Here is a 12,438-nt window from a genome sequence, read left to right on the forward strand (position 1 = left end):
ACCTGGAGATCGACAGTGGACACCTGCTGGCCTCTTGTGGTAGCTATAGGCTATTGCATTTGTCACCTCTCCATTTCTTCAGCATTTCCAGTGGAATTTGATATGTCCCCACCCACTCAAAGGTGAAAGGTAAGACAGAATCGCGGAAGTGAACATTTCCACATGCAAGGAGTAGCTGGGTCTTTTTTGGGGAACAACATGTCTATGGTAAGCAGAAACGTAGTTTTATATTTTATGTGTGCAACCCAAAGGCATAAGTCAAATTGTTACTAATACCTTCCAGGTGTTAATACCTGAATCTACTGTGCATTTAATTTAAAAAGTTTTTTTTGTTGCAGTTTACCTGTTATGAAGCTACTGCATGTAGCTTAGTGTAGATATACATTTTCACTGCCATAGTGAGATGTTTTTTGTGTGTTAAGGTATTCATCCTATTTTCAATCGGTTACAAATCATTTTAACACATGGCACAACGTGGTGTACAAGTATTTTATTTGGCATAAGCTAAGTTATTTATACATATTGTCAGTATATATGGATTTTTGTATATATTTTGGAACTACCCTTCTGGGTACCAGAAGTCCTCACAAGGATTGTACAAGGAAAATTTGAACAAGTGGTGACATTTTGTCGGTCCCCACAATAAGCAAAAATGCTATGTTATAGGTATAGGGGTTGGTTTTTAAGGTTATGGTTAGATTTAGGGAAAATAGGATTTTGGATGAGAATCAATTATTTGGTCCCCACAAAGATGGCAATACAACACATGTTTTATTTTTCTCAAGGCTGAATTTGAAAAGGCTGCCGATGAGGTGAGGAGGCTGACGGTACAACCTAGCTACGCTGAACTAGCAGTAGTATATGGGTTGTACAAGCAGGCAACACTTGGCAACGTCAACACGGGTGAGTCATTCTGTTCAACCTGTTCTACAGGCTGCACCTCGAAGCCAAATCCCTGATTATTGCCTAATCTTTCTTGTACCACTTTAAGCATCAAGATATAATTGCATATAGTGCATTCGGAAAGTATTCAGACCCCTTGACTTTTTCCACATTTTGTTACATTAGCCTTATTCTAAAATGGATAAAATAAAACATTTCCCATATTCATCGACCTGGCTAAGGCTTTCGACTCTGTCAAACTCAACAGCCTTGGTTTCTCAAATGATTGCATCGCTTGGTTCACCAACTACTTCTCCGATAAGAGTTCAGTTTGTCAAATCGGAGGGCCTGTTGTCCGGACCTCTGGCAGTCTCTATGGGGGTGCCACAGGGTTCAATTCCCGGGCCGACTCTCCTCTCTGTATACATCAATGATGTCACTCTTGCTGCTGGTGATTCTTTGATCCACCTCTATGCAGACAACACCATTCTGTGTAACACAGTGTCCAACGAAGGGCCAGAGGTAACTAACCTCCAGATGAGCTCTAATGCCATACAACTCTCCTTCCGTGGCCTCCAACTGCTCTTAAATGCAAGTAAAACTAAATGCATGCTCTTCAACCGATCGCTGCCCGCACCTGCCCGCCCGTCCAGCATCACTACTCTGGACGGTTCTGACTAAGAATATGTGGACAACTACAAATACCTAGGTGTCTGGTTAGACACTGACTTCGGCGATGTCATTTACAAAATAGCCTCCAACACTCTACTCAACAAAATGAATGCAGTCTATCACAGTGCCATCTGTTTTGTCACCAAAGCCCCATATACTACCCACCACTGCAACCTGTATGCTCTCGTTGGCTGGCCCTTGCTTCATACTCGTTGCCAAACCCACTGGCTCCAGGTCATCTAAAAGTCTCTGCTAGGTAAAGCCCCGCCTTATCTCAGCTCACTGGTCACCATAGCAGCACCCACCCGTAGCACGCGCTCCAGCAGGTATATATCACTGGTCACCCCCAAAGCCAATTCTTCCATTGGCCACCTCTCCTTCCAGTTCTCTGCTGCCAATGACTGGAACGAACTGCAAAAATCTCTGAAGCTGGAGACTCTTACCTCCCTTTAAGCACCAGCTGTCAGATCACCTCGCAGATCACTGCACCTGTACACGTAAATAGCCCATCCAACTACCTCATCTCCATACTGTATTTATTTATCTTGCTCCTTTGCACCTCAGTATCTCAACTTGCACATTCATCTTCTGCACATCCTACCATTCCAGTGTTTAATTGCTATATTATAATTACTTTGCCACCATGGCCTATTTATTGCCTTAACTCTCTTATCCTACCTCATTTGCACATGCTGTATATAGATTTTTCTACTGTATTATTGATTGTATGTTTGTTTATTCCATGTGTTACTTTGTGTTGTATGTGTCGAACTGCTTTGCTTTATCTTGGCCAAGTCACAGTTCCAAATGAGAACTTGTTCTCAACTAGCCTACCTGGTTAAATAAAGTTGAAATCATTTTTTAAAAATCAATCTACACACACTACCCCATAATGATGACAAAGTGAAAACAGTTTTTTTGTTTTTTTTATTGTTGCAAATGTATAACATTTATTTTTATATGTTATTTACATAAGTATTCGGACCCTTTCATCCTCTGTGGGGACAAACCAGACTCAATCGTTCCGCTCTCATCTTCCGGACTTGTCTCCGTGCTGTTTGTTGCTACTTTGCTATCTGCCAAAATGTTCGGTTTTTACTTTTAATACATTTACCAATTTCTTCGTTTTTATCCTCGCTCAAATTTTTCACCCCGGACGCGGCAGCGTAGCCTAGTGGTTAGAGCGTTGGACTAGTAACCGGAAGGTTGCGAGTTCAAACCCCCGAGCTGACAAGGTACAAATCTGTCGTTCTGCCCCTGAACAGGCAGTTAACCCACTGTTCCCAGGCCGTCATTGAAAATAAGAATATGTTCTTAACTGACTTGCCTGGTTAAATAAAGGTAAAATTAAAAAAAATAAAAAAAATTAAAATTTATCTGGACATGGTTCTACAGGACCTCCACCAGCCGAAAAAGCAAAGTAGTTAAATTAACATTGCCATCTAATTGCAGTCTCAGTTCTCCTGTATATTAGGAGTACAATCGCCTTATGGTCAGGATAGCAGTCTTGCAAGCACAGCTTCAGATGCAATCGTTAGGCAAGGGCAATTTAAGTGTAGGAAAGGATGAACAGCATCTGTGCCTCCAGGTAAATACAGATAGTAGTATAAAACCCCTGCACAGTCCACGCATCCAGACAATTTTCTCAAGGCTTCTGGAAAGAAATGCTGTCGGCATGCTCAACCGGTGTCGCTCAAACTTTCAACCGCTTGTCCCCATTAAGCAACGAGTCTGAGGCCGAGCCTTCTCACGTCTCTCCACCCGTTACGGGGTCTGAGCCGCTGATGCCTCCCACCATTAGCTGACAAATTGAAAACCCTAGTCATTGGCCAACCACATTACCTGCAATATTAGACATAAAAAGAATCATCCAGCGATCATACACTGTTTACCAGGGGGCAGGGCTACCGAAGTAAAGGCTAATATGAAGATGGTGCTGGCTAAGGCTAAAACTGGCGAGTGTAGAGCTTATAGGGATTTTGTTATCCACGTCGGCGCCAATGATGTTTGGATGAAACAGTCACAGGTTACCAAGAGCAACAGCTTGTAAATCAGCTGGAAAGATGTCGGCATCGAGTAATTGTCTCTGGCCCCCTGCCATTTAGCGGGAGTACTGAGCTCTACAGAAGTCTCTCACAACTCAATCGCTGTTTGAAAACTGTTTTCTGCCCCTCCCAAAAGATAGAATTTGTAGATAACTGGCCCTCTTTCTGGGACTCGCCCACAAACAGGACCAAGCCTGGCCTGCTTGAGGAATGACTGACTCCATCCTAGCTGGAGGGGTGCTCTCATCTTATTCTTCAATTTAGAGCGGGCTCTAACTCCTCTAGCTCCATAATGAGTTGGGTGCAGGCTGCCAGCTTAGTGGAGTCTGCCTCTAGCACAGTCAGTATAGTCAGCTCAGCTATCCCCATTAAGACTGTGCCTCGATCTAGGTTGAGCAAAACAAAACATGGTGGTGTTTGCCTTAGCAATCTCACTGGAATAAAGACCACCTCCATTCCTGTCATTATCGAAAGAGATTGTGAGATCTCACATCTCAAAATAGGGCAACTTCATTTTAGATCCAGTCAGTCAATGAACTAATCACTGATCATGATCTTGATGTCATTGGCCTGAAACATGGCTCAAGCCTGATTAATTTACTGTGTTAAATGAGGCCTCTCCTGGTTACACAAGTGACCATATCCCCCGCGCATCCCGCAAAGGTGGAGGCATTGCTAACATTTATGAGCAAATTTCAATTTACAATAACAACAAAAATGACCGCTGTTTTCATCTTTTGAGCTTCTAGTCATGAAATCTATGCAGCCTACTCAATCCCTTTTTTATAGCTACTGTTTTACAGGCCTCCTGGGCCGTATACAGCATTCCTCACTGAGGTCCCTGAATTCCTATCGGACCTTGTAGTCATGGCAGATAATATTCACATTTGTGGTGACTTTAATATTCACTTGGAAAAGTCCACAGAACCCAGTCCAAAAGGCTTTCGGAGCCATCATCGACTCAGTGGGTTTTGTCCAACATGTCTCCGGACCTACTCACCGCCACAGTCTGGATCTAGTTTTGTACAATTGGAATGGAGATGGCGCTCCACCAAACTGGAAGTCTTCCAACTAGCTTTGAAAGACTGTACCTGACTGCAATATCAAAGAGCCCTGCTGACTGCAATATCAAAGAGCCCTGCTCGATCATCCTATTTTTCCAACCTAATTGAGGAGAATAAGAACAATCCCCCCAAAAAGTGATTCTGTTGCAATACTAACTAAAAAGCAACATTCAACAAGAGGATAGCTTTCACTTGAGCAGTGATAAATTCATGAACTTCTTCGATGAAAAGATCATGATCATTAGAAAGCAAATTACGGACTCCACTTTGAATCTGCGAATTCCTCCAAAGCTCAGTTGTCCTGAGTCTGCACAGAACTGCCAGGACCTAGGATCAATTGAGACAATAGTCATGGCCTCTAAACCTTCCAGCTGCCTACTGGACCCTATTCCAACTAAACTACTGAAAGAGCTACTTCCTGTGCTTGGTCCTCGTATGTTGAACATAATAAATGGCTCCCTATCCACTGAATGTGTACCAAACTCACTAAAAGTGATGGAAATCAAGCTTTTCTTGAAAATGCCAAACCTTGACCCAGAAAATGTAAGTCACGATCTGCCTATATCGAATCTCCCATTCCTCTAAAAAAAATTGTTTTGGAAAAAGCTGTTGCTCACTGCCTTCCTGAAGAAAAAATTATGAAATACGAATTGCTTCAGTCTGGTTTTAGACCCCACATCATAGCACTGAGACTGCACTCCTGAAGGTGGTAAATTACCTTTTTTAATGGCATCAGACCAAAGCTCTGCATCTGTTCTCGTGCTCCAAGACTTTATTGCTGCTTTTGACACCATTGATCACCAGATTCTTTTGGAGAGATTAGAAACTCTAATTGGTCTACACGGACAAGTTCCTGCCTGGTTTGGATCTTATCTGTCGGATAGACATCATTTTGTCTGTGTGGATGGTTTGTCCTCTGACAAATCAATTGTAAGTTTCAGGGTTCCTCATGGTAAAATTTTAGGATCACTATTGTTTTCACTATATATTCTACCTCTTGGTTATGTCTTTCAGAAACACAATGCCAACTTTCACTGCTATGCGGACGACACACAGCTGTCCATTTTGATGAAACATGGTGAATCCCCAAAATTGCCTACCCTGGAAGCCTGTTTCAGACATAAGGAAGTGGAGGGTGGAATATTTTTTACTCTTAAATAGTTAGTTCTAGGTCCCAAGAAACAGATCTGCTGTTGGATCTCACAATTATTCTTGAAGATTGTACAGTCGTCACAAATAAAACTGTGAAGGACCTCTGCATTACTCTGGATCTCTCTTTTGACGAACATATCAATAATATTTCAAGGACAGCTTTTTTTCAATCTTCGTAACATTGCAAAAATCTAACTTTTTGTCAAACTGATGCAGAAAAGCTAATCCATGCTTTTGTCACTTCTAGATCAGACTTCTGCAATACTCTACTCTCCGGCTACCTGGATAAACCACTAAATAAACTTCAGTTAGTGCTAAACACGGCTGCTAGAATCCTGATTAGAAACCAAAAATGTGATCATATTACTCCAGTGTTAGCCTCTCTACATTGGCTTCCTGTTAAGGCTAGGGCTGATTTCAAGGTTTTACCGCTAACCTTCAAAGCATTACATGGGCTTGCTCCTACCTATCTCTGCGATTTGGTCTTGCCATACATGCATACGTACGCTACGGTCACAAGACACAGGTCTCCTTATTGTCCCTAGAATTTCTAAGCAAACAGCTGGAGGCAGCTCCATTTTTATGGAATGATCTGCTTATCCATGTGAGATATGCATTCTCGGTCTCGACCTTTAAGTCCTTACTGAAGACTCATCTCTTCAGTAGGTCCTATGATTGAGTGTAGTCTGGCTCAGGGGTGCGAAGGTGAACGGCAAGGAACTGGATTGACAAACTGCCCTTGCTGTCTCTGCCTGGCCGGCTCCCACTTCTCCACTGGGATTCTCTGCCTCTGACCCTATTGCTATTCCATGCTGTCCCTAGGAGGGGTGCGTCACTTGAGTGGGTTGAGTCACAATGTGATCTTCTGGTCCGGTTTTGCACCCCCTCGGGCTTGTGCGGTGGAGGAGATCTTCGTGGGCTATACTCAGCCTTGTCTCAGGGTAGTAAGTTGGTGGTCTGTTGATATCCCTCTAGTGGTGTGGGGGCTCTGCTTTCGCAAAGAGTGGGGTTATATCCTGCCAGGTTGACCCTGTCCTTTGGTATCGCCGGGCGGGGGTCCAGTGTCCCCCGACCCACCCCTGTCTCAATTATCTATGCTGGAATAGTCTGCCAGGGGGCTAGGGTCAGTCTGTTATATCTGGTGTAATTCTCCTGTCTTATCTGGTGTCCTGTGTGAATTTAATATGCTCCCTCTAAATCTCTCTCACCCTCTCTCCCCTCCCGGAGGACCTGAGCCCTAGGATCATACCTCAGGACTACCTGGCCTGATGACTCCTAGCTGTCCCCAGTCCACCTGGTCGTGCTGATGCTCAAGTTTCAACTGTTCTGCCTGCGGCTATGGAACTCTGACCTGTTCACCGGACGTGCTACCTTGTCCCGGAACTGCTGTTTTCGACTCACTCGCTCTACCGCACCTGCTGTCTCAACCTCTGAATGCTCGACAATGAAAAGCCAACTGACATTTACTCCTGAGGTACTGACCTACAAGCAATGTGATTATTATTTGACCCTGCTGGTCATCTATCCATCTTGCCTTAAATGGCCGTGTACTCTTATCTCCACCCGGCACAGCCAGAAGAGGACTGGCCCCCCCTCAGAGCCTAGGTTTCTTCCTAGGTTCCTTCTTTTTAGGGAGTTTTTCCTTGCCACCGTGCTTCTGCATTACTTGCTGTTTGGGGTTTTAGGCTGGGTTTCTGTATAGCAGTTTGACATCTGCTGATGGAAAAAAAGGACTTTATAAATACATTTGATTGCTATGAGACTTGAAATTGAGCTCCGGTGTATCCTGTTTCCATTGATCATCCTTGAGATTTTTCTACAACCGGATTGGGGTCCACCTGTGGTAAATTCAATTGATTGGACATGATTTGGAAAGGCACACACCTGTCTATATAATGTCCCACTGTTGACCTTGCATGTCAGAGCAAAAACCAAGGCATGAGGTTGAAGGAACTGTCCGTAGCGCTCCGAGACAGGATGGTGACGAAGGCCAGGTCTGGAGAAGGGTACCAAAAAACCTATGCAGCATTGAAGGTCCAGAACACAGTTGCCTATATCATTCCTAAATGGAAGGAGTTTGGAACCACCAGAAATCTTCCAAGAGTTCGCCACCCGGCCAAACTGAGAAATCGGGGGAGAAGGGCCTTAGTCAGGGAGGTGACCAAGAACTCGATGGTCACTCTGGATGAGCTCCAGAGTTCCTCTGTGGAGAATGGAGAACCTTCCAGAAGGACAACCATCTCTGCAGTACTCCACCAATCAGGCCTTTATGGTAGAGTGGCCAGACGGAAGCCACTTCTCAGTAAAAGGCACATGACATCCCAATTGGAGTTTGCCAAAAGGCACCTAAAGGACTCTGACCATTAGAAACAAGATTCTCTGTTATGATGAAACCAAGATTGAACTCCTTGGCCTGAATTCCAAGCGTCACATCTGGAGGAAACCTGGCAGCATTTCTAGGGTGAAGTATGGTGGTGGCAGCATTATACTGTGGGGATGTTTTTCATTGTTAAGGACTGGGAGACTAGTCATGATCGAGGGAAAGATAAGCGGAGCAAAGTACAGAGATCCTTTCACCAGAGTGCTCAGGACCTCAGACTGGGGTGAAGGTTCACCTTCCAACAGGACAAAGACTCTAAGCACACAGCCAAGACAACGCAGGAGTGGTTTAGGAAAAGTGTCTGAATGTCCTTGAGTGGCCCATCCAAGCCCGGACTTGAACCTAACATCTCTGGAGAGACCTGAGCATTGCGGCACAGCCATTTTCCCCATCCAACCTGACAGAGCTTGAGAGGATCTGCAGAGAAGAATGGCAGAAACTCCCCAAGTACAGGTGTGCTATCTTGTAGCGTCATACCCAAGAAGATTTGAAGCTGTGATCACTGCCAAAGGTGCTTCAACAAAGTACTGAGTAAAGGGTCTGAGTACTTATGTAAATGTCATATTTACGTTTTTTTAATTTTTTTATATATACATTTGAAAGAATTTCTAAACCTGATTTTGCTTTGTCATTATGGGGTAGTGTGTGTAGATTGTTGAGGAGAAGCAACAATTGAATCCATGTATGAATACGTCTGTAATGTAACAAAATGTCAAGGGGTCTGAATACTTTCCGAATATACTGTACTTACGTCTTATAAGTATGGCCAGGAGTTTGAGCACTTTGAGGCACTATGCTTTTACTGATATTTCCAGCATTGTCCACTAGTGCTGCTTCAGGAAGGAAATGTTCTGCAATTGACACAAGCGGTCTCCACTTAATCAATCTATTTCTGGTTGGCGTGGTGATCGCTTAAGCCAGAGGAGGCGTAGCTCTGTGAATCTTAATCGCACAAAGTCTATTATTTGGCAGGGAATACTATTTGTACTCTTCTCCAACGGACTCGGAAGTTGTAGCAAAAAAAAGTAAATTAAGGGCAGTTAAAGGAGAGAGTCATTGAAACCAGACATGAAAGTATATTGAAGTGAATTCGGGGAGTAGCCCCGACCAGGACTCGAACCCGGATCCAGCGACTGTCAAGCCAACACCTTAACTGTACGCTCTTGGCTGAAAAGGTTCATGTGTTGGCTTGACATTCACAGGTTCAAATCTCGGTTGGGGCTACCCCCGAAGTTTGCTACAACATATAGTACTTCCATGGTTGGTTTCATTAACTCTCCCTTAAACTGCCCCTAATTGACAATTACAGAATATTTCTGGGATGTCCTACCTGCAGCAATGCTTTTATAGTGTCTTATTACAAGGCTTATCATTTTGTCTCGGATGTGCATTTCTCAAGAGTTACGAAATCTGTTGACTTATCAATTGTTTAGCTGGCATTTTTGACTGTGAGTAAACCATTCAGGGATTGACATGAAGGGTTGACCTATTTCCTGCGGCAAGTGACCTGAACAGTTGCACCAGTTGAGGATGGTGAGGTTGCCCCATTGGGCAGGTGATTTAAGAAGTGAAAACAACTAAATTGACAAGGATTCCAGTAAGCCTGAAACTGATCTTTGTGAAAGACGGATATTGTATGGCAGTCGGGCAAGTTGAGCCTGCTCTGAGAATGTATTTACTGATGACAACCTTATTTTTCAGATTCCTCCCGTGTATGTGGAAGGTTAGCAATGTATGGCACTTCTGCATGTAAATATACTGAAAAAAATATATATGCAACATGTAAAGTGTTGGTTTCATGAGCTGAATTAAAAGATCCCGGAAATGTTCCATATGCAAAAAAAGCGTATTTCTCCCAAATGTTGGGCACAAATTTGTTTACATCCCTGTTAGTGAGCATTTCTCCTTTGCCAAGATAATCCATCCACCTGACAGGTGTGGCAGATCAAGAAGCTGATTAAACAGCATGATCATTGCATAGGTTCACCTTGTGCTGGGGACAGAAGACCACTCTAAAATCTGCAGTTTTGTCCCTCAAGTCTTTACTGAATGTGCAATTGGCATGATGACTGCGGGAATGTACACCAGAGTTGTTGCCAGAGAATTAGTTCTTCATTTCTCTATCATAAGCCGTCTCCAACGTCATTTTAGAGAATTTTTCAGTACGTCCAACTGGCCTAACAACTGCATACCGCGTGTAATCACGCCAGCCCAGGACCTCCACTTCTTGCTTCTTCACAAGCAGGATGGTCTGAGACAAGCCACCCGGACAGCTGATGAAACTGGGTTTGCACAACCAAAGAATTCTGCACAAACTGTTAGAAACCATCTCAGGAAGCTCATCTGTGTGCCAGTCATCCTCACCAGGGTCTTGACCCGACTGTAGTTTGATGTCGTAACCGACTTCAGTAGGCAAATGCTCATCTTCGAGGGAGACTGAAGAAGTGTGCTCTTCACGTATGAATCCCGGTTTCAACTGTACTGGGCAGATGGCAGACAGCATGTGGGTGAGCGATTTGCTTGATATCAACATTGTGAATAGAGTGCCCCGTTGTGGCGGTGGGGTTATGGTATGGGCAGGCATAAGCTACGGACAACGAACACAATCGTATTTTATCGATGGCAATTTGAATGCAGATATACCGTGATGATATCCTGAGCCCCATTGTCGTGCCGTTTGTCCGCTGTCATCCTCCTGTTTCATCATAATAATGCACAGGCCCCATGTCACAAGGATCTGCATACAATTCCTGGCAGCTGAAAATGTCCCAGTTCTTCCATGTCCTGCATACTCACCAGACACGTCACCCGTTGAGCATGTTTGGGATGCTCTGGATGGACGTGTACGACAGCGAGTTCCAGTTCCCGCCATAATACAGCAACTTTGCACAGCCATTGAAGGCAAGTCGGACAACATTCCACAATTAACTGCCTGATCAACTCTATGGGAAGATGTGTCGGGCTGCATGAGGCAAATGGTGGTCACACCAGATACTGACTGGTTTTCTGATCCACGCCCCTACTTTTTAAAACTTTTTAAAAAGATATCTGTAACCAAAAGATGCATATCTCTATTCCCAGTGAAATCCATAGATTATGGCCTAATGAATTTATTTTCAATTACATGAACTGTAAGTCAGTAAATTCATAGAAATTGTTGCTTTTTACATTTTTATTCAGTGAAGCTTATTTTTTACATTAACAATCAAGGGATCATAATCTTCTGGTAACCAAAAAAGACTCCCGACTTGTCCGATGGGCTTTCAGACTGCCAATACCTGCCAGTTAAAGCAATATCTTTTGTTGTAAGAGTAACTTTAAGATGTATCTGTTGTGTCCACAGAGCGTCCGGGAATATTTGACTTCCAAGGAAAATCTAAATGGGATGGTTGGAAAGCACAGGAAGGTAAGTATTTTGGACAATGTATTATTCTGCTTTTCCACTCTCTGTTTTGAATGTAACACAAATCTTCAATTTGTCCTGTTTCTGTTTTCAATCCAATAGGAAAGTCCAAAGAAGATGCCATAAAAGAATATATTGCCTTTGTGGAAGAAATGAAAGCAAAGTACCCAATGTAGAGGTTATCTTAAGGACATTAGTGCACATTTTTCGTAGAAGAACCATTTTATAATTAAGCAATAAGGCCCGAGGGGGTGTGGTATATGGCCACTTTGCGTTGTGCCTAAGAACAGCCCTTAGCCGTGGTATATTGGCCATATACCACAAATCCCAGAGGTCCCGTATTGCTATTATAAACTGGTTACCAATGTAATTAGAACAGTAAAAAAGAAATGTTTTGACATACCCGTGGTATAAGGTCTGATATACCATGGTTGTCAGTCAATCAGCATTCAGGACTCGAACCACCCAATTTATAATAAGTTACAATGAACAAGAAGGATCAAATCTGACATTGACATGGGTCAAGTGTTGAGACAACCAAGATCACAGTTTTAGACCACTCACCAGCAATTTGTTGTTATCCTGTTGAAAAAGTGAAGCTCTTGATCTTGGTATTTATTTCAGAAAATGTCTTTATTTTTTATACAGTACATTGGTGCAAAGGAACAGTAAATTATGTTTCTTAAAAGATCTGACTTCAAAGTATAATAAAAAGTGAGAATTTTCAATCATGTTGATAAATTCTCTGGACAAAAGGCTGGTCATAACCAGACCTCTTTCCAGGATTTCTCTTTCACATGTTGATGTTGAAGATCTGAGTCCTACTTCCACTTTTTGAAC

General features: G+C 43.2%; 1 protein-coding gene across 2 annotated transcripts; it reads left to right on the forward strand.

Moving 5' to 3' along the window:
* Positions 1-58: 58 nt before the first annotated feature.
* LOC118363790 (acyl-CoA-binding protein-like) lies at positions 59-12,326 on the forward strand. Of its 2 annotated transcripts, XM_035745011.2 has the most exons (4): positions 59-207; positions 786-903; positions 11,539-11,601; positions 11,701-12,326. In XM_035745011.2, exons 1-4 carry the CDS (start codon positions 163-165, stop codon positions 11,772-11,774), a joined length of 300 nt encoding a protein of 99 aa, XP_035600904.1. In that variant the 5' UTR covers positions 59-162; the 3' UTR covers positions 11,775-12,326. The 2 variants fall into 2 exon arrangements, with proteins under 2 accessions (XP_035600904.1, XP_052344582.1); XM_052488622.1 differs by lacking the exons at positions 59-207; positions 786-903 and adding an exon at positions 7,046-7,289.
* Positions 12,327-12,438: the final 112 nt, after the last annotated feature.

This window comes from Oncorhynchus keta, chromosome 30 (genome assembly GCF_023373465.1).
Source record: "Oncorhynchus keta strain PuntledgeMale-10-30-2019 chromosome 30, Oket_V2, whole genome shotgun sequence".
Lineage (NCBI taxonomy): Eukaryota > Metazoa > Chordata > Actinopteri > Salmoniformes > Salmonidae > Oncorhynchus > Oncorhynchus keta.

Bases quoted from the DNA above. Each gene is read 5' to 3' on its own strand.
- LOC118363790 (XM_035745011.2), top strand. From the start codon at position 163: ATGCAAGGAGTAGCTGGGTCTTTTTTGGGGAACAACATGTCTATG. The intron at 208-785 runs GTAAGCAGAAAC...ATTTTTCTCAAG, and splicing joins TGGGGAACAACATGTCTATG to GCTGAATTTGAAAAGGCTGC. The intron at 904-11,538 runs GTGAGTCATTCT...TTGTGTCCACAG, and splicing joins ACTTGGCAACGTCAACACGG to AGCGTCCGGGAATATTTGAC.